The sequence below is a fragment of the Nicotiana tabacum genome, chromosome 4, assembly GCF_000715075.1.
Source record: "Nicotiana tabacum cultivar K326 chromosome 4, ASM71507v2, whole genome shotgun sequence".
Taxonomy (NCBI): Eukaryota; Viridiplantae; Streptophyta; class Magnoliopsida; order Solanales; family Solanaceae; genus Nicotiana; species Nicotiana tabacum.
Window position 1 is genome coordinate 120,659,945 of NC_134083.1, and position 25,937 is coordinate 120,685,881.

General features: G+C 39.1%; 2 protein-coding genes across 2 annotated transcripts; one reads left to right on the plus strand and one right to left on the minus strand.

Moving 5' to 3' along the window:
• Positions 1-366: 366 nt before the first annotated feature.
• On the minus strand, positions 367-1,238 carry LOC107811217 (uncharacterized). Its single transcript, XM_016636106.2, has 2 exons — positions 765-1,238; positions 367-615 (listed from the first exon to the last, which is right to left on the minus strand). The coding sequence occupies exons 1-2, from the start codon at positions 1,236-1,238 to the stop codon at positions 367-369; spliced, it is 723 nt and encodes a 240-aa protein (XP_016491592.2).
• A 24,033-nt stretch (positions 1,239-25,271) lies between these two features.
• Positions 25,272-25,694, plus strand: LOC107811235 (uncharacterized). The gene has a single exon (XM_016636125.2). The coding sequence runs from the start codon at positions 25,272-25,274 to the stop codon at positions 25,692-25,694; it is 423 nt and encodes a 140-aa protein (XP_016491611.1).
• Positions 25,695-25,937: the final 243 nt, after the last annotated feature.

Sequence of the window (25,937 nt, forward strand, 5' to 3'; positions counted from 1 at the left end):
AATAGCAAATAAATAATTTTTTATTGAAAATACAAGTAGCCATATAAACTTTTTGCCAAAAAGTAATTTGGCAAAGAATCACCATACCAAATATATGTCTAGTGCAAGACATGCATTTTATTCTTTGCAATTCAAATGATATGATTCTATGATATATGATTTCTATAAAAATATTGAAGCATTATATCAATCTCTCTTTGGAATATTTCGGCACGTTCTCCGGTTGTGTCCTTTTTTCCCGCATAGTGCACATGTAACTGTATTTCCTTCCCAACCTCCTATGCCTCTATTCTTTTTAGGTCTTCCTAGTTTGATTTTTCCTTTTAGTGGAAGTACCACCTGCGAAGAGACATGTTCTGAAATTTGCTACGTTGTTTCATCCGACAGAGGGTTTACTGGTATCTCATATGTTTTCAGCAAGTAGTCTATGCTGTAGTAATCCGAGCAATACTTGTATGAATCCATATGAAATTTTTGTATAACTGCCATTGCATGTGGACATGGAATATCGTCTAGCTGAAACCTTCCACAAGTGCAGTTTTTTTCATGTAGGCGCACCACATTTCTTGTTTGGCCATCAATTACTAAATGTAAGAATTGAGTTGATAGCAATACCTAATATAATTTTAATTAAGAAAAGTCATTAGTTGTATGAAGTAATAGTATTTTTTTAATAACAATATGCAGTTGTTTAGTGAAATCTCTAAAGTGTAGAAGTAAAATTACAGTACATGCAGTATTTTTATGATTCTGAAAATGCATACCGTCATCGTCTGTGATAAGATTGTATTATCTGCCAATATGTTTTCATACTTTACACCTATTTTCATAAATGATTCCACGACATCCTTCTGATTGGTGTAATTCCATTTCTGAATCAATGTCGTCATAAAGTCAAGCAAATTCACAACTGGGAGGTCTCTTGCGTGCTTGTTTGATGCATTTACTGATTCTGCAATATTCAATGTCATGGTCGTGGTTCTATTTGTCTTGGAATATGCCTGGGAAAATTTATCATATCCAATATCCATCAGGTATGTTTTTACTCTACTATCAATAGTTTCTAACTTTGCCATATGCCTGTTGAATTCTTCAATAGTGTATGCTCTTGCTAACGCAAAGTATACTTCTTTGATTTTTTTTGGCTCTTCGTGAAGTTCGTTTTTATGTTGTTCCACAGATGGAACATACATACACAATGAGGGACTTCTGGATAAACAATTGAAGTTGCTCTCCATATACCATCATGCATGTTTGAAACAATGCACATTCCCTATCTTTGCCCATAGGTAGAACTGAACTGCACAAAGAGCCACTCCTACGATGTATCGTTTTCCGAATCAACAATTGCATATGCAAGGGGTAGAATTTGTCCTGTAAAACCAAAGGAAAAAATATTAGTTACAACACATAATATTAATATATTATTTTATATAGTAGTATAGTCATAGGTAGGTGCAGGTGTGTAGCAAAACAATTATATACTCTGTTGGTATACTTGTATACCATATTGGTATCATATGATATTTGAATATCTTTTTTGCTGCTTTAACCGAATGTAATTGTATTGCTTTTTTAAAATAGTAAAGTACATCAATTATTCAATACTGATTCTAAGACAACTTTTTTCTTACCCTCTGCGTCTAGAATCCTGATATACTATATCAGTATCATCTTTTACTGATAAAAAACATAGACAAACCAGTACAATTCTTATAATAACCAGACCGGTTATTTTGAGCATTTGCACTTCTCTCGGTAGTTTGTGGGTATGAGTAGCTCCGTATGATATATTATGACTTGTGTGAATCGTCGGTTTTGGTTTTCAGGTTATTCGGAATCGATTTGGAAGAATGAATTTTATGATTGAAGCTTTAAGTTAGAAGAGTTGACCAAGTTTGACTTTTTTAGTATTTGACCCCGGATTGGAGTTTTGATGGTTTAGTTAGGCCCGGATGGTTATTTAGGACTCGGGCGTACGCTCGGATTTGTATTTGGATGTTTCTAGAAGGTTTCAGCGTAAATTGGCGAAAGTTGAAAATTTAAAGGTTTGGAAAGTTCATAAGTTTGACGGAGAGTTGACTTTGATGATATCGGATTCGAATTATAGTTCCGAGAATTTGAATAGCTTCTTTATGTCATTTGGGACTTGTATGCATAATTTGGATTCATTCCGGGTTGATTTGATATGTTTTGGTGCGAATTTTGGAAGTTGAAAGTGCAAAGTTCAATTAAGTTCGAATTGAGGTGTGATCCGTTGTTTTGATGTTGTTATGCGTGATTTGAGGTCTCGAGTAAGTCCATGTTATATTATGGGACTTGTTGGTATATTCGGACGGGGTCCCTAGGGGCTCGGGTGAGTTTCAAATATGTTTGGGTTGTGTTGCGCTTGTCCTTTTTTTTTTAAAAAATGTTTCGACGTCGTTTCTTCAAGCATAAATGGTATCATATTAAGCAAATGAGCTCCAATTTTTGTTTTGATTGAAGTATTAGATCCGTATCATAATTTTGGAATTATAGAAACTTGAATCATTAAGTTTCGACATCGTATTAGGAATTTATGGTCATTTTACTAAGAATTGGGTTGCTAGATTTTTCAGATTAATTATGACATTGCCACTGAATTCGTATTTAAAAATCTGCACTATTTGCAAATATTGAAACCAACATATCTCATTCATTATAAGGTCAAATGGAGTGATTCAAAAGCCTAACTTGACTGGCATTTTAGAAGGAATCAATTGGAGGCATCAAAAGTGAGTTTTGGATCGTTTGGCATGAGAAACGAGGTAGAACAGCTGGGCGGAAGCATATAAATCAAGAGTTTGTTCATTTGGTTATATTTTGAGTTGGGAGCTCGGATTTGGACGATTCTTGAAGTGATTTTCACCACATGGATTGGGGTAAGTGTTCTCTACTCATTTTTTAATTATATTTCATGAATTTATCTTCGTGTTTGGCAATTGGTTGATGATTTCAAAAGTGAGATTTGGGGGGTTGTTTAAAATTTCATAAAGTGAATTTTTGAGTTTTGAACATCGATTTGGAGTCGGATTTGAGTGAAACTAGTATGGTTGGACTCGTAATTGAATGGGTTGTCAGATTTATAAGTTTTGTCGAGTTTTGAGGTGCGGGCCCGGATTGGATCTTTTGGTTGATTTTGGGCTTTTGAGTAAAGATTCAACCTTTATCGATTGGGTTTGATTCCTTTGGCATTATTTGATGTATTTCAGTTACTTTTGGCTAGTTTCAAGCCGTTCAGAGGGCGGTACGCGCGAGATGGCATTTTTGGAGCATCGTCTGGCTTGCTCGGTGTTACATTTGGCTTGTTCAAGGTAAGCAGCACTTCTAAACTTGGTGCTGAGGGTATGAAACCCCGAATTAAGTGTTATGTGATTGATGTTGAGGTGAAGCGCATGCTAGGTGACGAGTGTGTGAGCGTGCACCGTGTAAATTGTGATTTAGTCGATTCCATGGAACTGTGTAACTATTTTATCTGAACATTTTTACCGTACTCTATGTGTTAGAGCACTTAAGCTGTAATTCATGCTATAAATCATGTTTATGCTATATGCTGATACTATTTGGACCCACATTGGTCGTTCTGAGCTGTTGAGTTATTTGCTTAATTACAGTTATGTACTTAGTCGCATTCATCATTACACATCATATTTCAGTCTCTGTTATTGTGTATTGTCACATCTCGTATCATTGATTAGGGCTGCTTAGTATGGGCATTGTGATCCCGAGGGACTGGAGAGATTGATGACTGAGTGAGGCCGAGGGCCTGATTGTGAGTGATATTTATGGGATCGGGCTACACGCCGTAACATGTTTTATTTATTTATGCCTGGATCTGGCTTATTATAGTGCTTGGGCTGAAGGAGCCTCTCCAGAGTCTGCACACCCACAGTGAGCGCAATTGATTTATATTGAGGGATGGATCTTCCCTGGGCATGGATTTTGCCCGAATCATTTATATTTGGGGATGGATTTTCCCTGGGCTGGATTGGCTTTATACGATACTGTGTCTCGCCACATGCGCAACCCATATATATATATATATATATATATATATATATATATATATATATATATATATATATATATATATATATATATATATTTGGGATGGATCTTCCCTGGGCTGGATTGGCCATATACAGTACTGAGCGTGATGTTGTATTTATGTTTGGTTGGGCTGGATCTACCCTGTACAGTGCTGAGTATTGAGCGTGATGAGTGAGAGAGTGGGACCTTGAGATTGAGTACTCTGAAAGTCAGAGCACATGAGTTCATCACTGAGATACATTGCATTTGACATGCGTACTTGAGATACATACATAGAGATGCATTTCCTTCTACTACCTGATTTTGGTGACATTCATGATCTTACCTGTATCTTGATATATAGGCATATAGATGTTTTTTCCTCATGCTATCTGAAAATGAAAACATCTTATTTATTGTTGAAAGGTTTTTGGACAAATCACAGTTTTCAAACTTACTCGTATGCTTTTGGGACTTTCGATGAAAGATCTGGGATTTATTGTCATACTTGAAAAACATGTCTATTTTCTGTAATTGTGAACGAGTTGAGCATCTTACCTCTCAGTTATTTTCATGTACCCTTTTATTATATTGTTATGAACTGTTGCTGGTTATTGGAGTTAGATTCTGACCCTTGTCCCAGCTCGTCAGTACTTTCAACCTAAGGTTAGGTTTATTACTTATTAAGTACATGAGGTCGGTTGTACTCATACTACACTTCTGTACCTTGCGTGTAGAGTTTGGATGTTGATGTTGCTATGTATGAAGGGAGCTAGCATTGAAGATGTACCTGCGTTCCAGTTACAACTGCCTCTTGTTAATGGTAGCCCTAGACTTATAAAAATCTGTTTATGTACATTCAGAGAGATGATGCATTTATTTCATACTAGCTTTGTAAATTCTAAATCTTAGAAGCTCATGACTTGTACTACCAGTCCTTGAGGGAGTTGTATAAAATTCAGTTATCTCATCTTTGACTCACATTAGTATTATTATATCGTGCTTTATTGTTAATTGGCTTACCTAGCGGGTCGGTTTAGGTGCCATCACGACGGTTCGGTGTTTGGGTCGTGATAAGTTGGTATTAGAGCTCTAGGTTCATAGGTTCTACGAGTCATGAGCAAGTGTCTTGTAGAGTCTTGCGGATCGGTATGATGACGTCCATATCTATCTTCGAGAGGCTACAGGGTATTTAGGATAATTTCCCATATTTATTACCTTATCGTGCAAAATTGATTCGGCTTGAAATATAACTCTTTGAATTCCTTCCACGCATTCGTGTGCGCATGTGAGTGCTCGGTATCAGCTGTGCATCGCTGGCTTGTGATTCCATGGATGAGGTGCGAGATGTGATTTCGGTGTGCTGATGATGGGCCGGTCTGGAGGACTTGAGGCCGAGTTTTGACAGTAGCTTGAGCACAGGGATTTCAGTTGTGTGAGCATGTGCTTTTGGACTTATAAGTCCGGAAATGTCCCTATTAGTGGAATTTGTGGCTCGATAAGTGGTTGGATGGCTATGTGTTGAGTAAGATATGGCCGCGGGTTGTGTTAAGATGGTTTGAGTGTGACGAGAAGAGTTTTCTTGAGATGTAAAAGGACTATTGGGTGCTTGATTTCTATCGTGATTTGATGTATAGTCATGAGTTATGAGTGTGTTGAAATCTTTCATGTTGTTTAATTGTGGAACGAATTAGATTCTCATGACTTATTGATGAGTTCAGACTCAGGAAAAACAAGTGATTGCGTAGGAGTTGTGGTTGTGAAAGGGCGTAGAGAGATGTCAGTTTGAGGCTAAGCAGGCGGGTTATCACCTGTGGGGTGTCCTGAGGTTGTGTGATCCGTATGTTGTTTCTGTGGAGAGTTTTCTCTTACTGGTGGGTTATATGTGTAGCAACTTGAGTTCGGATCGCTTGAGGAGGTTGGCTTGACTGTCATGAGGATGAACGCGAGCTTAGCAGATGATTTGAGGTTTTTATATGGTTTGTGTTATATGAGCTTATGAAGGATTTAGTTGAATCTTACTGCGGTATTATGGCAATAATAGAGTATGGGTATTGTGAGTTATCAAGTATTTTGATCTATGGCTTTGATCCAAGTGGGGGAGTCTGCTATCGACGATTTGATTTCATGGTTACGTGTTGTATTGGTTTCGGTCTGAGGCATACTTGTGGATCGATTATGACTTGTAGAGGCTGGTTTTGAGGATGACTTAAGCAAGGAAATTTCTGGTTGCATGGTGTATTATACTTTATGGGTATATAGGAATCATGGAATGATTGAGGTGTTATTCGTGAAGGATATAGTGCGCATGGAGTAGGAATTTGCTCGGTTGCATTAAGGCGGGGTTACTTCTGTTAGTGTTGTCGTGCTAATGGGGCACAAGTCATTTGGCCCGTTTGGGGCGGTGCAATTGAGATTTTAGTAGAGTGGATGACTCTCGAGAAAGTTCTAATAGATTCAAGATTTTTATGTAGCAATTGTGAATTTTTTCGGATTTGTATATGGCTAGGATCTGAGATTTTTCATTGGATGGTGTCGAGACTTGTGGCATTTCTATATCATTATGGATTCTACATTTCAGCATCAGGAAGGTGAAGGAAAATGTCTTTAGATTCACAGAAGGTCTCTTCAGAGTGAGTGTCTCGGTTGTGATACTTTTGGGGTGTTTAAGAGGGAATACAACGGCGTATGGGCCTTAAGGCAATGTGGTTTTATTCTAGGATATTTTGGGGTGAGTCTTGGTTGAGGATCATGGTATTATGGTGAGGAGGAGTGTCAACTTGAGGGTAATTCGGAAGGAACTCGGAGAAATAGGGCAGCCTGGTAGTAGGTTGGATCAATAGGGTAATGGTATGCTCGATTCTTTTGGTTCTCATGATATGGTGAGTTTCTACATGTGTTTTGTAGCAGTACTCTTGGGTTTGGCGACTCGCGTGTCTTGGTTGAGTTAGAGAGATTCAGTTCTGACAGCTTAATTGTGTGCAAATGGATTTCAAAGTGCTCTCGAGGATTTCTACCACGATTAGAGGTGTATATTTCCTACCGGCGTGAGGAACATGTTGCGTATTGTGATTTTCTCCGGATGAGATCAAATGGAAGGTTCCTGGCCAATTGAGTATGTAGTTTTCTTGCGACTCAGAGTTTATTATGAGATTATCGTACTTTTCCTATGATGGCATGATAGATGTGGCGTGCTATGTGGGATTGAGATTTGCATGTGCAAGGTCACGGGTCCGTTTCGAAGGGAAGATCATAAATTCTTAGACAGTATGGACGGCTTCCAAAGTTTAGATGAATGCTATAACTATTTGGTAATTCCTGGGAAGGGTGCGCATTTCAGAAGGTGCACTGTGTTCAGACTTATGAATGCTTCATTGGTATTGTGGTACTCGCCTGGTTGACCGACTACTGATATTCATATTTTGCTATGTGGCACGAAAGAATTATAGAAGTATTCCCCGTGGGATGATCGTGTATGAGATATGTGTTATACATTCGTGCAGTGGAGTTGGGATCAGATATGGTAATTCATGTGTTCTATGGACTTGGAGACCAGAAGTTCTGAGAAACAGATCGTTTTTGTCACGCCTCAAACTCGAGGAGTGCGACCAGCGCTCAACCGAGAGAACCCGACCGAGCAAGCCTGTTAGATTTAGTTCTACCCAAACTCATCCATGAATAAAGAGGAGATGAACTCCATTAATCAAACACTGAAAAGCTTTTATTAACAACTTCCTTTTCATTCTCATTAGCAGCTCCATTCATAATTTCCAAAATATTACGAGTTTATAAAATTAATAAAAAAAAAAACATGATTTCCAAATACCAACATTTCTAGTTCAATTCCCAACATCAACTATAACCCACAACTTGTCTACAGAGCCCTAAGTACAATAGAAGAGTAATATGAAAATGTCTGCAACAAGGCCCCGGCTATACCTCAAAACACAGTACATGAGAAACAAAAGATACATGACCCCAAAATGAAGTGGGGCTCACCAAATCAGCTGAAAAGAGTGCACTGCTATCACTGATCAATGTCGCCTGCTGTAGAACCACCTGCATCCATTAAAGATGCAGTGCCTCTGGCAAAAGGGACGTTAGTACTGTCGAATAGCACTAGTATGTATAGCAACTCCTCTTTCAAAATAGAATGCCCATATAAGAAAATGCAACACATAGAAACAACAAGTCATAATCAACAATATCCAAATGTTCAGTTAAAACATAATAATTTTCAAAATACGAACTTCATATACAATTTTGGTTGGGAGATCATTAGCACTGATATACCACCGTCTTTGTTAGCACGGAGTCCGATCACGCCCGATCGGCTAGGCCATCTCCCCACGAACAATATGGTTTGACATGTGATGCGAAAGAAAATTGTTACCAAGAGTAGTACCACCATATGCGCAATATGGCGTCTGATCTCCATCCGATCAGCTAAGCCGCCTTCCCACATATGCCGTGTGGGTTGACTTTTCCAATCCACAATTATTACCAGTTTCATCCCAATTAAGGGGAATAATATCACAATTTCTCCAATATTTTAATTTTATCCCAAATAAGGGGAATAATCATAATTCACTCTACACCGGTGCGTGTAGTTTCAGGTGTGGGCCTTATGACCCACCTTTCCTCGGTTTTGCTAATGATGCTCCCAAAAATATTTTTGATTTGATTTGCACACAGAGGTAACATAAATACAATTATAATCACCTCAACATATTTCACATTGTATAAGTTCTCATTAGTATTTTCAGTCATTCACAACGGTAATATTTCCATGGCTCATTAGGCCATTCACAAGATTCGTTATTCCTCGCATGATGGCCGTATTTGATATTTCACACTTTCACCTCTTTCAATTTTAAAGATCACCATCAAATATCAACATATAGAATATTTCGAAAATCACAATTTTAAGTTCATTAGAAATAAACAATTTAAGCACAATAGATTTCTTTCCGAAAAATGAAGTAAAATAATTGGCAATTGATGCGCAAGTTCAAATCATCAACAAGTGACACCCCATTTATTCTTGAAATACTTTTTCCCAAAAAGGAAAATACACAATTTCCACTCACGAATATGTAAGAACGCAAAACACATTGAAAATACTCACAAAGCACAGTATTTGTTAAAACAACCACATATGGCATAACTTGAGTACAAAAGCTTTTAGACAATTCTATTTTCGAAGTCATTTTAAAACAGTTGAGTCGAGGCTCATTTCATAATCCTTATCACATATTCTCATTTCATTGGCACCACTAGCCACAACTATAACTTAAATTCTTGGCACGTTGGCCACACTCTATTTCTTCAATTCGCTTATTTCATTTTCAAGCATCTTTAAAGATTATCAACAATAAGATACTTCCAATCAAAACTTTAGGTACATATATGAGCAATTATGAGTCTTAAGCATATCGAGTTTTTCTCACCCAATTGGTATACTAGTTTTCATTTAAAACACGACTTAAAGACATAGCATTTTAATACGCAAACCATACTTTGAACATCTATTTTTCGACATAAGGCTCATTCAGAATAAACAAGTTTATACGGAGTAACCCGGAATATAGAAGTTAGGAATCTTGAGCCAATTATACTTGATCTTACGGAAACATTATGGATATCTATTCTAAGAGAGAAAGTTTAGCCAACATACCTTGCTTTGAGCTTTCCTTAAATTACTACAACGTTCCGAAAATTCTAACAATCCCAATCTATTTTGAGACATAACAAAATTGAACCATTATTAGGAATATATTCATGGTCTCAGCTCATTTGAGCATTTTATCAAACACTAGGTGTGCAAATTTAACTACAAGGTTCTTCTACAAGATTTCCTTCACTTCACCACCCAATCTTTACTTATTTGAGCTCAACAATATTCCCACAAACCTTATTAGTACAAGCATGTATAAATAATACTCTTACACCTAAGAATCATACTCCCAATCATCCATCTTTTACCCCCGAACTCGAAATTGAAAACTAAGGGTTTGAATCTTACCTCTTAGATGAAGATCTTGTGAGATTTTCTTGTTGGATTTCAAAGCTTGGGCAAGATCTTTATGAACAAAACACTTCATCTACTTTCTCTCTCTAGAACACTCTTACTTCTCTCTAACAAATCTGAGATAATTGCCCCAAAATAAACTCCAAAGCCTATTTATCAAAATGAGGTTGGGTTATGAAAATAGAAAAATTAACCCTTCGAAAGCAGGTCCGCGGTCGCAAAATGGTCGCAAAAATTAGTGCCCAGAACTGGGCTGTTCTGGTCCATTCTACGACCAGTTTGCGATCGCAGAAGCAGTTTCGCGATTGCATAATTATTCTGCGATCGCAGAATTGGTCGCTGAATCGCATTTTTCCAGCCTTTGGTAATTTGGTCATAACTTTTTGTAGGAGTGTTCAAATGATGAACGGTTTGAAGCGATGGAAACTAGACTCAAAGGGATTTAATATTATAGGTATATCACCTTCTAAGTAGTTAAATTTTGGTAGCAACATGCGTTTGAAGTAGGATCTTGTGCGAACTCACTTGAAGCTTTATCCCATCATAAAATTTTCAACTTGCCTTAGCCTTGGGGCTCTTCTTAGACCATAAACCATTCTTAATGTACGTAATAAATATATTATCATGATAAATTGATATCATTCTTAAAATAACCCTTGTCTGCACACAAAATAATATAATTAGCGCACATCAACTTTCTTAATAGCGCTTAATTACTTTAAAATTTTCTGGGGTGTTACAGTTTCATGGTTGTGGAATGTAAAGATGTGGCCAAAGCTAGCGATGTGATAGTATGTGTTATGGTTCAGCCGTTGTGGACTTTTAGAGGGTTATGTATCTATTTGTGGGTGACCAGAGTAGATTTGGGGTCCATTGGCAGGACCAATGAAGATATGTATTCTACAACGGGTCAGATTGGTTGACTCTGTACTGCTGTTGTTCAAGGATGTGCCATTCTGTTAGAGTTGAGCTTATTCGTGTTCTGAGATGTTCTATTAGTTACCTTTCTATGCTATGAGGGGTTGGAATCCGTTGGTTATAGGCACACATGGTAGGTCCTATTTGGGCCTTATAGCGGAATTTGAGCGAGATGGATATTAGGGTATTGAATGATTGATTGCACATTTGGTTATGTTCTTTCCGGACTGTGGTATTATGTTATTGGTTCCTCCGCGGTTATGGTCATGCACCTTGGGTACTTGAGGTCAAATTACACGTGTCTGTTGATTTTGGGCATGGTGGCTTGAGGTATTCCATATGGACAGTGTTTGGACGGGGTCACGCATTGCAAAAGAGTTATGTTGAGATATGATCCTTTGTGTCAGATTCGTGTGTCGTGGTTCTACTGTGTATGATAGACTCATGGCATTGCGGTTGTGGTGGTATTTGTTAAACTTGCGAGACGATTCTCTCATTTGAGTCATTTTCCATGATTGAGTACATTTGAATTATTGCGTATTGGTGCACGGATTGCACGATTTATGGATCTGTGTAGTATTGGTGTTGCGTGTCAGTAGAGTAGCTTGTATTTGATAAGAGGAGGTCGTCAGACCTAGAATGAGTGCTATCAGATTTGATTGCAGTATATTTGAAAGGACAATGCCGCTGATCGGCTTAGAAATTGGCTATAGTTCTTGTCGAAGGAGAGGGATCTCCATGGCTTGTTGATCTGATGAGTGGTTAGGAGTTTTTGCTTGTTTCTTTCATCATCGACAGTGTACAAAGGTTTTAGAATGAGGTTTTGTTTGATATGAGGTTTATTGCCGGCATTGGGTTATTTTGAGCAGCTACTATGATCAAAAATTTTTCTACGAGTATGCGAGTCTTGTGGTATGTCATGTGATTACATCTTGGGTTATGGTTATGACTTGATACAACTTGTTCAGACTCATACAGTGTGTGGCAGCGAGATTCGGGTCTTGTAGGAAATTCCAGGTGTTGGAAATTGGATTCTGTGGTTTACGGGCTGAGGTTGAAGTAATGATCTTCAGTTACGTTGTGTTGTCGGGCCTATATGGAATAAGGTGATGTGGAATCACCCCTGAGTAAGTGCATGGTAAGGTTTCACGGCGGTTGATGGCTTTGGAATGACTCTCGGCACGTTCGATGACGAACGTATGTTTAAGTGGGGGAGGATATAACAACCTGACCGGTCGATTTGACCATTTGCACTTCACTCGGTAGTTTGAGGGCATGAGTAGCTCCGTATGATGTATTATGACTTGTGTGAATCGTCGGTTTTGATTTTCAGGTTATTCGGAATCGATTTGAAAGAATGAATTTCATGATTGAAGCTTTAAGTTAGAAGAGTTGACCAAGTTTGACTTTTTTAGTATTTGACCTCTGATTGTAGTTTTGATGGTTTAGTTAGTTCCGGATGGTTATTTAGGACTCGGGCGTACGCCCGGATTTGCATTTGGATGTTTCTAGAAGGTTTCAGCGTAAATTGGCGAAAGTTGAAAATTTAAAGGTTTGGAAAGTTCATAAGTTTGACGGATAATTGACTTTGATGATATCAGATTCGAATTGTGGTTCCGAAAATTGGAATAGCTTCTTTATATCATTTGGGACTTGTATGCAAAATTTGGATTCATTTCGGGTTGGTTTGATATGTTTCGGGGTGAGTTTTGGAAGTTGAAAGTTCAAAGTTCAATTAAGTTCGAATTGAGGTGTGATCCGTCGTTTTGATGTTGTTATGTGTGATTTGAGGTCTCGAGTAAGTCCATGTTATATTATGGGACTTGTTGGTATGTTCGGACGGGGTCCCGTCCCATGGTATTCGCACCAGAAATTAGGATCCCTCTGGCTAGGATCGGACCTCATCGGCTTCGGTAACCGTGCTTCTTTAATGTTCCTCACAGCCAATACCAACTCTACTACACTAACGTTGAAGTTGTATTCTGAAAGTCTGGGATATTAAGGATCTCAAGAACCTGATGCTTCCTTGTCCTATAACGATCTGTTATTTCGGACGCGATCAGTTATTCTATCAGTAACGAACGTGTCTGCCTACCGAAAACATTTGTCGCGTCTTTTTGCCCATTCGTAGGGCAAAAATTGGCCCCTCGAAGACCGTTTGTCTGTGTTGAAATCGTCTTTTTATTTTTCGTTATTCTTCTCCCGACCTTTGGCTGACTTTGGGAAGCCGAGCTGATCATCCTCAATCCTTATCTTTGACTCGTACCGGTTGTGAACATCCACCCAAGTCGTCGCTTGGAATTCGAGCAAGCTTTCCTTCAACTTCCAGGAAGCATCAGAACTTCTCGGATTCAAACCCTTTGTCAATGCTTCAGCCACCCATTTATCCGGAACAGTCGGGAGAAATATCATTTCCTTCTTGAACCGGGTTACGAATTCCCGTAGCGACTCGGATTCGCCTTGTGCAATTTTGAATATGTCGGCTTTCCGGGCCTGCATCTTTCTGGCCCCGACATGAGACTTAATGAAAGAATCCGTGATCATCTCAAAGGAATCTATGGAATGCTCGGGTTACAGCGAATGCCACGTCAAGGCTCCTCTCGTGAGAGTCTCTCTGAAGTTTTTTAGCAAAACAGATTCAATCTCGTGGGGAGCTAAATCGTTCCCCTTCACCGTTTTTGTATAGGTGGTAATATGCTCCTGAGGGTCCGAAGTCCCATCTTATTTCGGCATGTTGGGCATTTTAAACCGCTTCGGGATCAATTCTGGTGTCGCACTGGGTTTGTACGGCAACTGGGTATACTTCTTTGAGTCCGGCCCTTTCAGCACCAGTGGTGCACCCGGAATTTGGTCTATGTGGGCGTTCACTTCCCTCATAAACCATATGAGTTCGCTTGTGAAGAGATCGCTCTTGTTGTTGCGACCGGATCCGCTCCCCCCGGCCCCATCAAAGCCGACCTCGCCCGTCAGGGTGTTGTTGTCAACCATCTGCGTTGTTTAATTTGCGGGAGCACTAGGAGAAAGTGGACCTCATCCATTCGTATTTTTGGAAGTACACGATAATGCCTGCTTTAGTTCTATTATAACCTTATCCTGCCATGTGAGATGGCCTAGAATGACCTCGTGTTGCTTCTGCAAGACTCTTACTGCTTCGACAACATGTTTCTCTTCGACATCATCCATTCGCATTTTTGGAAGTACACGATAATGCCTGCTTTAGTTCTATTATAACCTTATCCTGCCGTGTGAGATGGCCTAGAATGACCTCGTGTTGCTTCTGCAAGACTCTTACTGCTTCGACAACATGTTTCTCTTCAACATCATCAGGAGTCACCTCCTGTGCATGTCGTGGGTACCGCCTGCCGTGGACCGGCGTGGCATCGTTCCCCTCATTGTGGTTATCACTGATTGAATCCTCGTGTTGAGGCTGGTCTCCTTGGGTCTCAAGATTGTGTGTGTTGTTAACACCATTATCTGTCATTTTCTGAGCTTTTTTGCTAAGAACAAATAATCAAAATACGTTAGTGAAAGAGGCAAGGACCAACTTAATTACACGACTGTCTATGCCCCATGGTGGGCGCCAAACTGTTTACCCGTAAAATGGTACAGTTAAATTTATACGTAGTTTCTAGACAAGTGAATTAAGTTAATCCTGAAATAATAGAATGATTGAATAAATGTACAACACTAGCCTTGAGATGAAGATGAAATAACAGAAACAGCAGAGCTTCCGAGCACAACAACAGTGAAATCAAAAAGTAAGAAGATAAAATTGTATAAAGCTTTTAATAGATTATAGCATAAGTCTGCGAGAAAATTCGTCCCCTTTACAATGATAATAGAGCTCACTATTTATAGCTGCACCTAGGAAACAAGGTCCTAGGATCATGCTCTTCTTTAATGTCAATTATGAGGGCCATTGAAGAATGTGTAACGGCGGGCATGAATAACAAATTCTTTATAACGGCTAGTGTACTAAATGTTGTAGAATATTCTCCATTAAATGCTACTGGGTGGTTGGCATTTATTCCATCTTTATGAGCACCATTCATTCCGATAACAGATGAATTAGTTGTCTTCGTTTTTAGCTATTCTTTTCCTTCGGCTCCACGTGTCACTCTCTTATGCAATCACTCAACAAAACATATTTTACTATATACAATATCTTTGATTAAATAAAAGTTCCTTAAAAATATATGCTATTAGCTATCATTAGAAAGTCATTTAGTTGCCACCAAAGATTGTGGTGGCATGGCTAAGATCCCTCCACCTTAACCAGCAGCTACGTTCGAGCAGGGCGGCTCAAGCTCATATGTGGCCTAAAGCTAAAGTTTAATATAAGGCCTAATTATTTTTTAAAAGATTATAATATATATTTTATTTGAAATATATCCTGCTAACTTTTTGAGATGCAAAGTTGTTAATAATTTTTTTTATAATTTACTTCAAGGGTACTTTTTCTTCATATCTTCCTCGGCCTCCCAAGTAGCCTCTTCAACCCGTTGGTTTCGCTATAGCACTTTCACGGAGGCAATTTCTTTATTTCTCAACTTTCGGACTTGCCGATCAATAATAGAAACTGGAATTTCTTCATAAGTCAATTCTTCATTAACCTCCATAGTCTCAACCGGAACAATGACTGTCGGTTCTCCAACTATTTTCTTCAACATAGACACATGAAACACCGGGTGCACTAATGACATTTCAGGCGGTAGCTTAGGCTTGTACGCCACCTCACCGATCCTCTGAATGATTATGTACGGTACGGCATACCTCGGACTCAATTTTCCTTTCTTACCAAATCGCATTACACCTTTCATGGGGGAAACTTTCCAGAATACCCAATCATCTTCTTTGAACCCCAAATCTCTACGGTGAACATCCGAATAGGACTTCTGACGACTCTGTGCAGTCTTCAACCGCTCCTTAATCATTTTAACTTTTTCCATAGCATGATGTATGAGGTCTGGCCCTATCAACTCTGCTTCCCCAATTTCGAACCACCCAATGGGAGATCTACATCTCCTTCCATATAAAGCCTCGAACGATGCCATTTGAATGTTGGCATGATAACTACTGTTGTAGGCAAATTATAAGAGTGGTAAATGATCATCTCAACTACCTTTGTAGTATAGAACACAAGCATGCAACATATCCTTAAGCGTCTGAATAGCCTGCTCCTCCTGCCCGTCAGTCTGTGGGTGAAAGGTTGTACTAAGATTCACCTGAGTACCCAAGCCTTGCTGAAATTTCTTCAAACAATTAGCAGTGAATTGTGTCCCCCGATCAGAAGTGATGGAAACTGGGGTGCCATGCAACCTGACTATTTCTTTGATATATAACTGAGCATACTGCTCCGATGTGTCGGTAGACTTAACCAGCAAAAAGTGTGTTGACTTTGTGAGTCTATCCACAATCACCCAAATCGAGTCAAACTTACGAGGGATACGAGGTAATCCTACCATAAACTCCATATTAATCATTTCCCACTTTCACATTGGAATTTCTATGTTCTGTGCCAACCCACCGGGCCTTTGGTGTTCGGCCTTCACTTGCTGACAATTCGAACATCTTGCCACAAAGTCCACCACATTCTCCTTCATGTTATTCCACCAATAGACTTCCTTAAGATCATGATGTATTTTTGTAGAACCTGGGTGTATGGAATACCTAGAAGTGTGAGCTTCAGTCATAATTCTTTCACGGAGACCATCTACATTTGGAACACATAGTCGCCCTTGGTACCTTAGTGTACCATCATCCATGCCAAGAGAAAAGGCCATGGTCTTATGTTTATGAATCCCCTCTTTCAATTGCACCAACAATGGATCGTTGTATTGTTTCTCTTTGACTTCTACAACAAGCGAGGATTCAACCTTATTTTGCACAATTACCCTTCCTTCACTAGAGTCCGCAAGAAGAACTCCCAAACTGGCTAGCTGATGAACCTCCCTGGCCAATGGCCTTTGACATGCCTCTAAGTGAGCCAAACTACCCATAGATTTCCGGCTAAGAGTATCCGCCACAACATTGGCTTCCCCGGATGATATAGAATATTGATGCCGTAATCCTTATATAACTCAAGCCATCTTCTCTACCTTAGATTCAATTTCTTCTATTAGCAAATATATTGAAGGATTTTTTGGTCCGTGAATATGTCCACCTGGACCCCATACAATAATGACGCCAAATCTTTAATGTAAACATCACAGCCGCAAGTCCTAAATCATGTGTTGGATTGTTTTTCTCATGATTCTTGAGTTGCCTATAGGCATAAATGATCATCTTATCTTGACATATTCCATCATTAGTGGAACATCTATATCTGATTTCTCTTTCATATGACCTCCTAGGAATTGAGTTCTACAAAACTTTCCTTGATACGGTTATAATATTATTAGTACTTGCAACTTGTTTTCTCAAATTTCTCAATAAAAGACATTACTAGGTCAGTTTTCTTATGGGGCCATCTATTTCAAATGAATAACATCTACTAGCTTGCGCGCACACCCTGATAACATCAACATGCATGGCATTGCCTCAATATGCGAAGTAACATCGTGCTCAGATCTTTCTTAGCCACCCTCTTTCCCCATTATAAGTTTTATAGGATTTTAAGAAACCATTCTACTTCCCTTGTGAATATTCTCATGATTCCTCTTTACTGCTAAACACTTCCTAAAACACATATCGACACCTTTCATATATATATTTAGCCCGAACAGGGCCTTTTCTGAGACTTGAGATCCTCCTACATTCTTCAACGACGACTTCTTATTTTTTCCTTATAAGTGTAGGACTTAGTCCACCTGATTCCATCCTCGATGAGTAACTCACCTTATTCCCAGTATTGTAGTCACCAATATTATTTCCTGGTATTGCAGCCTAAGAGCTATCATGTTAAACATGTTTGGTTCGTAACAAGTGTTTATCCTCTCTCAATTTGTTTCAAACATTTCCCCTTTGGTCTAGACAATATGTTGGTACTATACTTCCTTCGTGACTGGAGCATTCACTCCCACCCCTTTTTTCCCTTTATTCGTAGTTGACAACCTCATTGTGCCACACACTTGTCTGCCTCCCATGAACTCGTAGTATCATTGTGCCTGGTTTGTTGAGTTTATCACACAACCACTTCATCACCAGTATTCTTACTTACCTATGTAATATTTAGACATAAACTCCCTCTAAATATTTTAGTCGATATTCAGTATCACTCAAGTCGGCTGCATTATAGTTGATCCTTTATATCTTCTATTGACACTTGGGCTATAGATGAGTCCACTTTCTGATACGAACTATTTTGCGATAACGATGACCATCTCAATTTATAGATTTTCTTCCAATTCTTCTCGCCTCTTGACACTTGTGGGGATATCCGTGGGAAAGTGTATTCATCGGTGTATAACTTAACACTTATTTGCTTGTAAGATTCTTAAGAGACTCTCCATCAAGTCCCGATGCACTCTTGGGTTATTATAACATCACATTTATCTCCCCCACTCGTTCTGTCTTTCTTAAAGCCTTGGAATTTTAGCTAAATCACAAATCCTTGATTAACTCATTCTAAGAATTCGCAAGACTTTATGTAGTACTTCATTAGGTTCCATTGTCCCTGACTTTCTAACAAGTATAAAAACCTTTTTTGCAAACCTTACTCTTAGTTTCTAGTATTGTTGACCCTGTTATGTCTATTGTCACGTACGAAGAATTTACATTTCTTAACCTTCCACATTATTTTCGTACTAGTGGTTTATCATCTGCATATCCTCTCAGAGAATCATGTTACCTCTTACCACTTTTATAGACTACACATGTCTTCAACAAAATATCCAAACATCATAGTTACACGGCCCAACTCTCGTTTTATTGAACTTAAGTAGCCTCACCATGGCCTTTCCCTCCCCACTTGGGGTGAATGTTTCACATTTCGACACAACTTTTGAATTTAGCAATTTGAGGAACACAAGTCCCACATCTCTAGTCCTCATGTATATGATTGACTATTAGGGAGATTTAAGTCTCCATGGTATTAACCTCATAAGTCCTCTACTCTTATTCAGCCACATAGGCTTGGGATCCAAATCCCTCGCGTCAATATCCTTTTTGGAGTGTAACACCACTTCATACATTCCTGGGATTCTTATAACATTCATAGTGCTAGGGTCTTCTCATTGTGGGTTCAATTGACTCTCCTTTCATAATTTTTTGTCTCCCGTGAGAGACCTACACATTTATCATTACTCTCCAGGCCATGCCTTTCTTATATCAGGTGCCTATGTAATAAATTTACATCTTAGAATCATACACATAGTTCCCACACTATTCACATGTACTAGCTAAGCTTAGGTCTCATTTATCACGTCAATGCCTCTTTGGAGGTGGGTAATCACTTCTAGCACTCTTCTCATATAAAGTATGCTCATGGTACTATATACTTGTCTCATATGGCCATACCATTCATTCAACATGATACATGTTCCATCTATTTAATATTCAGGCCTTTACCCATTCGTCATGTCACATGACAACATTACTTGGAATAAACCAAAAGAGCATTTAAACTTACCTTGAACTTCAACGCATGAGTCAGAGGAAGAACAATTTCCCAATCAGTTTCATCACACGATTCAGAATATCAATGAAGGGTATTATTCCTAAATGTCCAAGTAGCATCCAACTTATAGATGTGGTCGACAACACACCGATAATAAGGACTCTACTAGACACTCACTCGACCATTACACCTACAGGCTACATTACATCGAGTTCGAATCATTTACTCGACGACTAAGCCTACAGGCTACTTTTATTTCGAGTTCGAGCAAGCACTCACTCGACCATTATGCCTACGGGCTACATTACTTCGAGTTCAAAACATTCACTCGACTACTAAGCCTACGGGCTACTTTTATTTCGAGTTCGAGCAAGCACTCACTAGACCATTATGCCTACGGGTGACTTTTATTTCGAGTTCGAGCAAACACTCACTCGACCATTATGCCTACGGGCTACATTACTTCGAGTTCGAAACATTAACTCGACTACTAAGCCTACGGGCTACTTTTATTTCGAGTTCGAGCAAGCACTCACTCGACCATTACGCCTACGGAAAACTTTTATTTCGAGTTCGAGCAAGCACTCACTCGACCATTACGCATACGGGCTACATTAATTCGAGTTTGAATCATTCACTCGACTAATAAACCTACATGCTACTTTCATTTCGAGTTCGAGAAAGCACTCACTCGACCATTACGCCTACGAGCTATATTTCTTCGAGTTTGAATCATTGACTCAACTAATAAGCCTAAGGGCTACATCACTTCAAGTCTGAAAAAACACTCGATCAATTATAGAGGCTATGAAGTCCAAATTTGATTAAGTTGTTTAAATCCTTGTGAAAACATTCATAAAGGCGTGAATAAAGTCTTCAAAAAATAGAAGCAAGTCGGCAGAATTATCAATATACAAAATTATCTACATGGTTGATTACAACATAAAAACTAAGGACTAAACTTCTTGGTCATCCTCAGGAGTTGTCTCTTCTTTATCGGGCTCCCCCATTCTCGAATCCGCTCTTACTCCCATCATCATCATCATCGTCATTGGAAACCAGAGCTTCAGCATCGGCTTCGAGCTCTTTGGCCCTTTTTATCTCTTCAGCGAGATCGAAACCACCAACATGGATCTCCTCGAGGGTTTCCCTTCGGGATCGACACTTAGCTAGTTTGGCGACCCAATGTGCTCGAGTATTGGCGGTCTCGGATTCCTCTCTTGCTTGGACCTGGGCAGCTTCAGCATCGGCCCGATAGATAGCCACGAGGGCATCCACATCGGCCTTTGCCTTTTCGGTATCAGTTTCGGCCTTGACAAGCACAGAGGCCAACCGAGCCTCAAGATCCTTTATTTTTCTTACTTGAACCAGGCCTTGTTCCTTCATTCTTTGAAGTCGGGTTTCGGTCGATGATAACTGGGCTCGAGCAGTTTCTTTCTCTGTAGCAAAGCGGTCTATACCTTCTTTCCACTGTAAGACTCCGCTTTTATTACGCCGACCTCCTCACGAAGCTTCCCGATCATCTCGATTTTTTACTGCAGCTATGAGACCGAAAAGTTAGCCATCATTACAGTATCAAGCCCATAGGCTTTCAAAAGTATCATTACCTGCTCAGAAAAATCGGTCTGATCTCGATAAGCCTTGGCCAGCTCAGCTCGGAGGTCTTTTATTTCCTCTTCTCTCTGCCCTAAGATAAGTCTTAGGGAGTTCCTCTCATCAGTAACCCGTTGAAAGTCAGCCTCATATCAACACAGCTCGTTTTGGGACCGAGAACATGCTTCTCGATGAACTGCCGCTGCCTACAAAGAAACAAGAAACAAAGTTAACGAAAAGTAAACATAAAGGCAGTACCGACAAAATAATTTTAAAGCTTACCTGATTCAAAGCCTGCCGCACCCCGTGAAAAAGATCCGATTCATCACCAGTACCGGCAACATCCTCGATACCGGTAAACAGGTCATGAAAGAGATCCTCTCCATCGTGAGGCCTGTCTAGATCGAGGGCCCCCAGAGCTTGGGCTTCCCGAATTACCCCTGCAGAAAAAGCGGGAAAGGTAGGCGAATCTTCGATTGCTGCTGCCCTAAATGAATCACTTGGAGCATTCTCTTTAGTTCGAAGGGATTCAATGGCCCCTTTAGTCATATCCCCCATCCGTTGGCTCTGATGAGATGTGTCTTCGATCTCCGATAATTAGGGGACTCTACCCGAATCTTTCTCCGGTATATCCTCAGTTCGAGGCGGAGCCTCATGAATCATCATCGATCCAGCTGCCAATGGGGCATCAATGGTTCTCTTCATTCGGGCCACCAACGTGGACCCATCATTTTCTTCTTCTTCTTCTTCTTCTTCTTCTTCTTCTTCTTCTTCTTCTTCTTCTTCATCTTCATCCCTTAGACGCAGAACTGATTCCACGGTCAAAGGAATGACATTCTTGTTCGGCTTATGAGCCGTCCTCTTCTTCGATTTTGGATCTTCGGGTTTCCCTTCACCGTCTTTGGCACAGAGGCCAAGATTTCTTTCTCGTTGGACAAGGGCCTCAAAACTGCATCTTTACCCAAACCTGCATATGGAAAATCTTAATATTTGGAAACTACCTCGTTCGAATTATCAAAGAGTACGAGAAAGGGGCTTACCATGATTTTTGGCCTCCCACCGACCCTTTGACAAATCACGCCATGAGCGCTCGGCGTATGTGGAGATCGAAACAAGAGCTCGTACCTAGTTCTTAAGATCGGGAACTGCTCCGGGCATCTAGGGAATCGCTACATCACAAAAGGAGGAGTTTCGATGAGAGAAGAAATGAAATAACAAAGTAGAAGTAACAGCAGGATCACACTTACGTTTCATATTCCACTCCTCGGAAAAGGGCATCTTTTCAGCCGGAATCAGGTCCGAAGTCCTCAATCGAACGAACCTGCCCATCCAACCCCGATCCCTATCCTCGTCAATGCTCGAGAACAAAGCCTTGGTGGCCCGACGCTGAAGTTTTATTAACCATCCTCAAAAAAGTCAAGGACAGTACAATCGGATAAGATGGTCGAGGGTGAATGACATCCCCTTGATTTTGCTCATAAAATATCGGATCAGGATAACGATCCGCCAAAAAGAAGGATGGACCTGGCCCAGGGTTATCTGGTATTGATGACAGAAGTCAATAATAATGGAATCGAGGGGACCTAAAGTGAAAGGGTAAGTATACACATTCAAAAATCCTTTGACGTAAGAAGTGATATCTTCATCAGGAGTAGGAATTATTATTATTTTTTCACCCCAATTGCAATCCTTCTTTAGCTGTTTGAGGTGCTTCTCGGTTATCGAACACATGTACCTCATTACCGGCTTACACCGGCCAGGGACCGATGAGCCTTTATCGACCTTAAAATCAGAAGTAAGAACACATGTCCCGGGAACGCACTCCTCAGGCCGTGGTTCTGCCGGTGTCTCATTGGCAGCACACTGTGAAGATGAAGCCTTCTCTTTCTGAGGAATGGTTTCAAAGGTGAGGAATAGAAGAAAGTGACAAAGATTTGGTAGAATTGAAGAGGGGCTTTTGGGAAATCACAGATTTGAGGGTAAATCAGAAAATACGAAAAGAGACTTGGGAAATTTGGAAGATTGAAGATGTAAAAGTGGTAAATGGTAAGAAGAAGGGTTATTTATAGGCTTAAGCGATGGCGGTTCAGTATCAGCGGTGGCCGACCACCATCTGACATGTATTAAATGCCTTGAAAGACTAAACCGACGGGACATCTATCACATGAGTCATGATCGAGCCTGATGGGGATGTCGGGTTATAATCCGATCGAGCCGTTAAAAAGTCATATCGTTTATCACCATATTCTTCCTGAAAAATGAGGGGACTATATGTATACGGTCGAAATAAATTTTGGCCTTCGCACGTCCGATCGAGTTCGAACGATGATCGATCGAAGTGAGACTCCGAAGATGGAACAAACAAGCCTCGAACCCAAGGGGCCGATCCATGTCGAGTTCGACATCGTTATCGAGCTCGAATCCAAATCGAACTATGATGCAGAGTAAAGCTATCATGCTTATGATCCAGAAACCAACCAACATTGACCCCGAATCAATTCGAGAGCTCGAGTCAGAATCGAGCTCGAGCCAAGATCGAGAACTCGAGTCATAATCGAGCTCAAACCAAGATCGAGGGCTCGAGGCAAGATCGAGCTCACAGATAAAAGCCATTGCAATCCCACTAGCGAGAATCTTGGCAGAAATTGTGGAAAGGCTGATTTATCATGGGTCTCCCACTGAGTATTTTTTTTATTATACTTAGAGCAAGGTCCCTCTACTATAAAAGGCATGGTTATCATTTATGAAAAGGCAAGTTTTTCCAGGCTTACATTGTAATAAAAATATTATATTCTCCCATAGTAAAGAATCGTTCTTTCAGGCTTCTTAAATTAATTCTCCTTGTTGAGTCCTAAGATTCATTTTCTTTACAACCTTATCTATTTCTCATTCTTTGCAGTCCATATTTATATTTCTATTTATCCTTACAATTTGTATTAAGTTACGCCACATATTCTTGGAACTACGTATAAATTCAACTCTATCCATTTTTCGGGTAAACACTTTTGTTTGTAACAGACAAGTCACTTAATTATGTCTATAGCGCTCAGAAGGTCACTTAACCTAATTTCTCAAACTTTTAATTGTCAAATACCTATTTTACCCTCTAAATTTTCAACTTTTATCTTTTTCTTTTTTTTTTTAATACTTTTTAATCAACATTATGAATTTACCTATAGAATAAATAAATTTTATTTAAAGATAAAAAATTATTTTCTAGCATATATAATATCGGAATAATAATATAATTGAGCATAATTTTCAAGAATATATAATGTATATTATAAAAATATATTTATTTAAATAATTATTTTCTATAGTACGTGTATGGAATATATATTTTAAAATTTTTATTTTCTTTCGTTCTCAATTGTGTAAATAAATTTTTGAGATTTTGTTTTTAATATCAAAATTTTTATTACGACCAAGTTGTTCTAATTAAAGTTCTACTATGCTCAATATTTTATTATTCCAACATTATATATGCTTAAATACTATTTTTATTTTTTTAATTTATAAATAATTTTATTTATTCTAAGGCAAGTCCATAATATAAATTAAAAAGAGAAAAATTATAATATTAAAAAGCTAAAAAAATAAAAAGAAGATCAAAGTTGATAATTCAGAGGGTAAAATAGGTATTTGGAGATAAAATTTTTGAGAAATTTAGTTGAGTGACCTTCTGGGTACTACAGATATAGTTAAGTAACTTTGCTGTTACAAACGCAAGAAAAATGACTTTGATAGATAATATCGGATAGTTGAATGATCACGTGAGTAATGAACTGTATTGTATATTTACAGCTCACATGTGCATCTGTGCTACATGCCATGCTACTTTAAACCTAAAAAGTATAATATCCACCTCCCATATTAAAACTTCTTTCTTTCTCAACAACAATTTGGTATCGGCTGCTTGAGTGTCTCAGTTCAAAAGGAAAAGTAGGCTGATAGGTGGAAATCATACCCAAAGCATATATTCCAAAGCCACCCTTGTACTAGTAAATCGTAAAGCGACACAATCCTTGCAAGCACTTATAACATAAATAAATACATGCAGCACCACTCAAGAGACAAAAGAAATACTTGAGAGTTAAGTACCAAAGCAAGAAAAAGATAGAGATGGATTGGTTGTATCCCAAAAGAAGGGGTCCAGAATGGAAACAAGGTTGGACAAACGAGACACTAGCCTCAGTTTTAGTTCTACCGCTTCCATTGCTGGCCATATTTGCCATTGTTATTTTGTTGCTGTCATTGTCTCAATACAATAACTATAAAGAACAGTTGGAGCAATCTAGGATCAATTTGCAGCTATTTTTCTATCTAGTACCAGTCTTCTTGATCTTCCTCATGCGTTCAAGCTTGCTAAATGGGGGATTCAACTTCTGGGGTCCGTCGCAGCCTCGGCATAACAACTCCGTTTATAAAAGAAGCAGAGCAGAATTTCCATGGGGTGTCGCAATCTTGGTGGTGGTGCTTATAGTACTGGTTTCTTATCAGTCCTCATTTCAGTCCAAGTGGTTCCCTTTTAGTGGATCTGATTAGTTATGTCTTCTCCAAGTTTTAGGTCATAAATCCCTTTTACAAGTGTTTGAAGGTGTATCCAGGATGAATTTAAGGCGAGTTCTGGGAGTTTAATGAAACTATTGTATACAACCATTGCGTTGATTGTAATCTTTGAGTTGAAGGACCCGTACGTTTTTCCATGATATTTTGCAAGTTTTTGGAAATTTTTCGAAAATGAGTTTTTCAAACTTTTTGACCCCTCACAAAACTATAACATTTTTT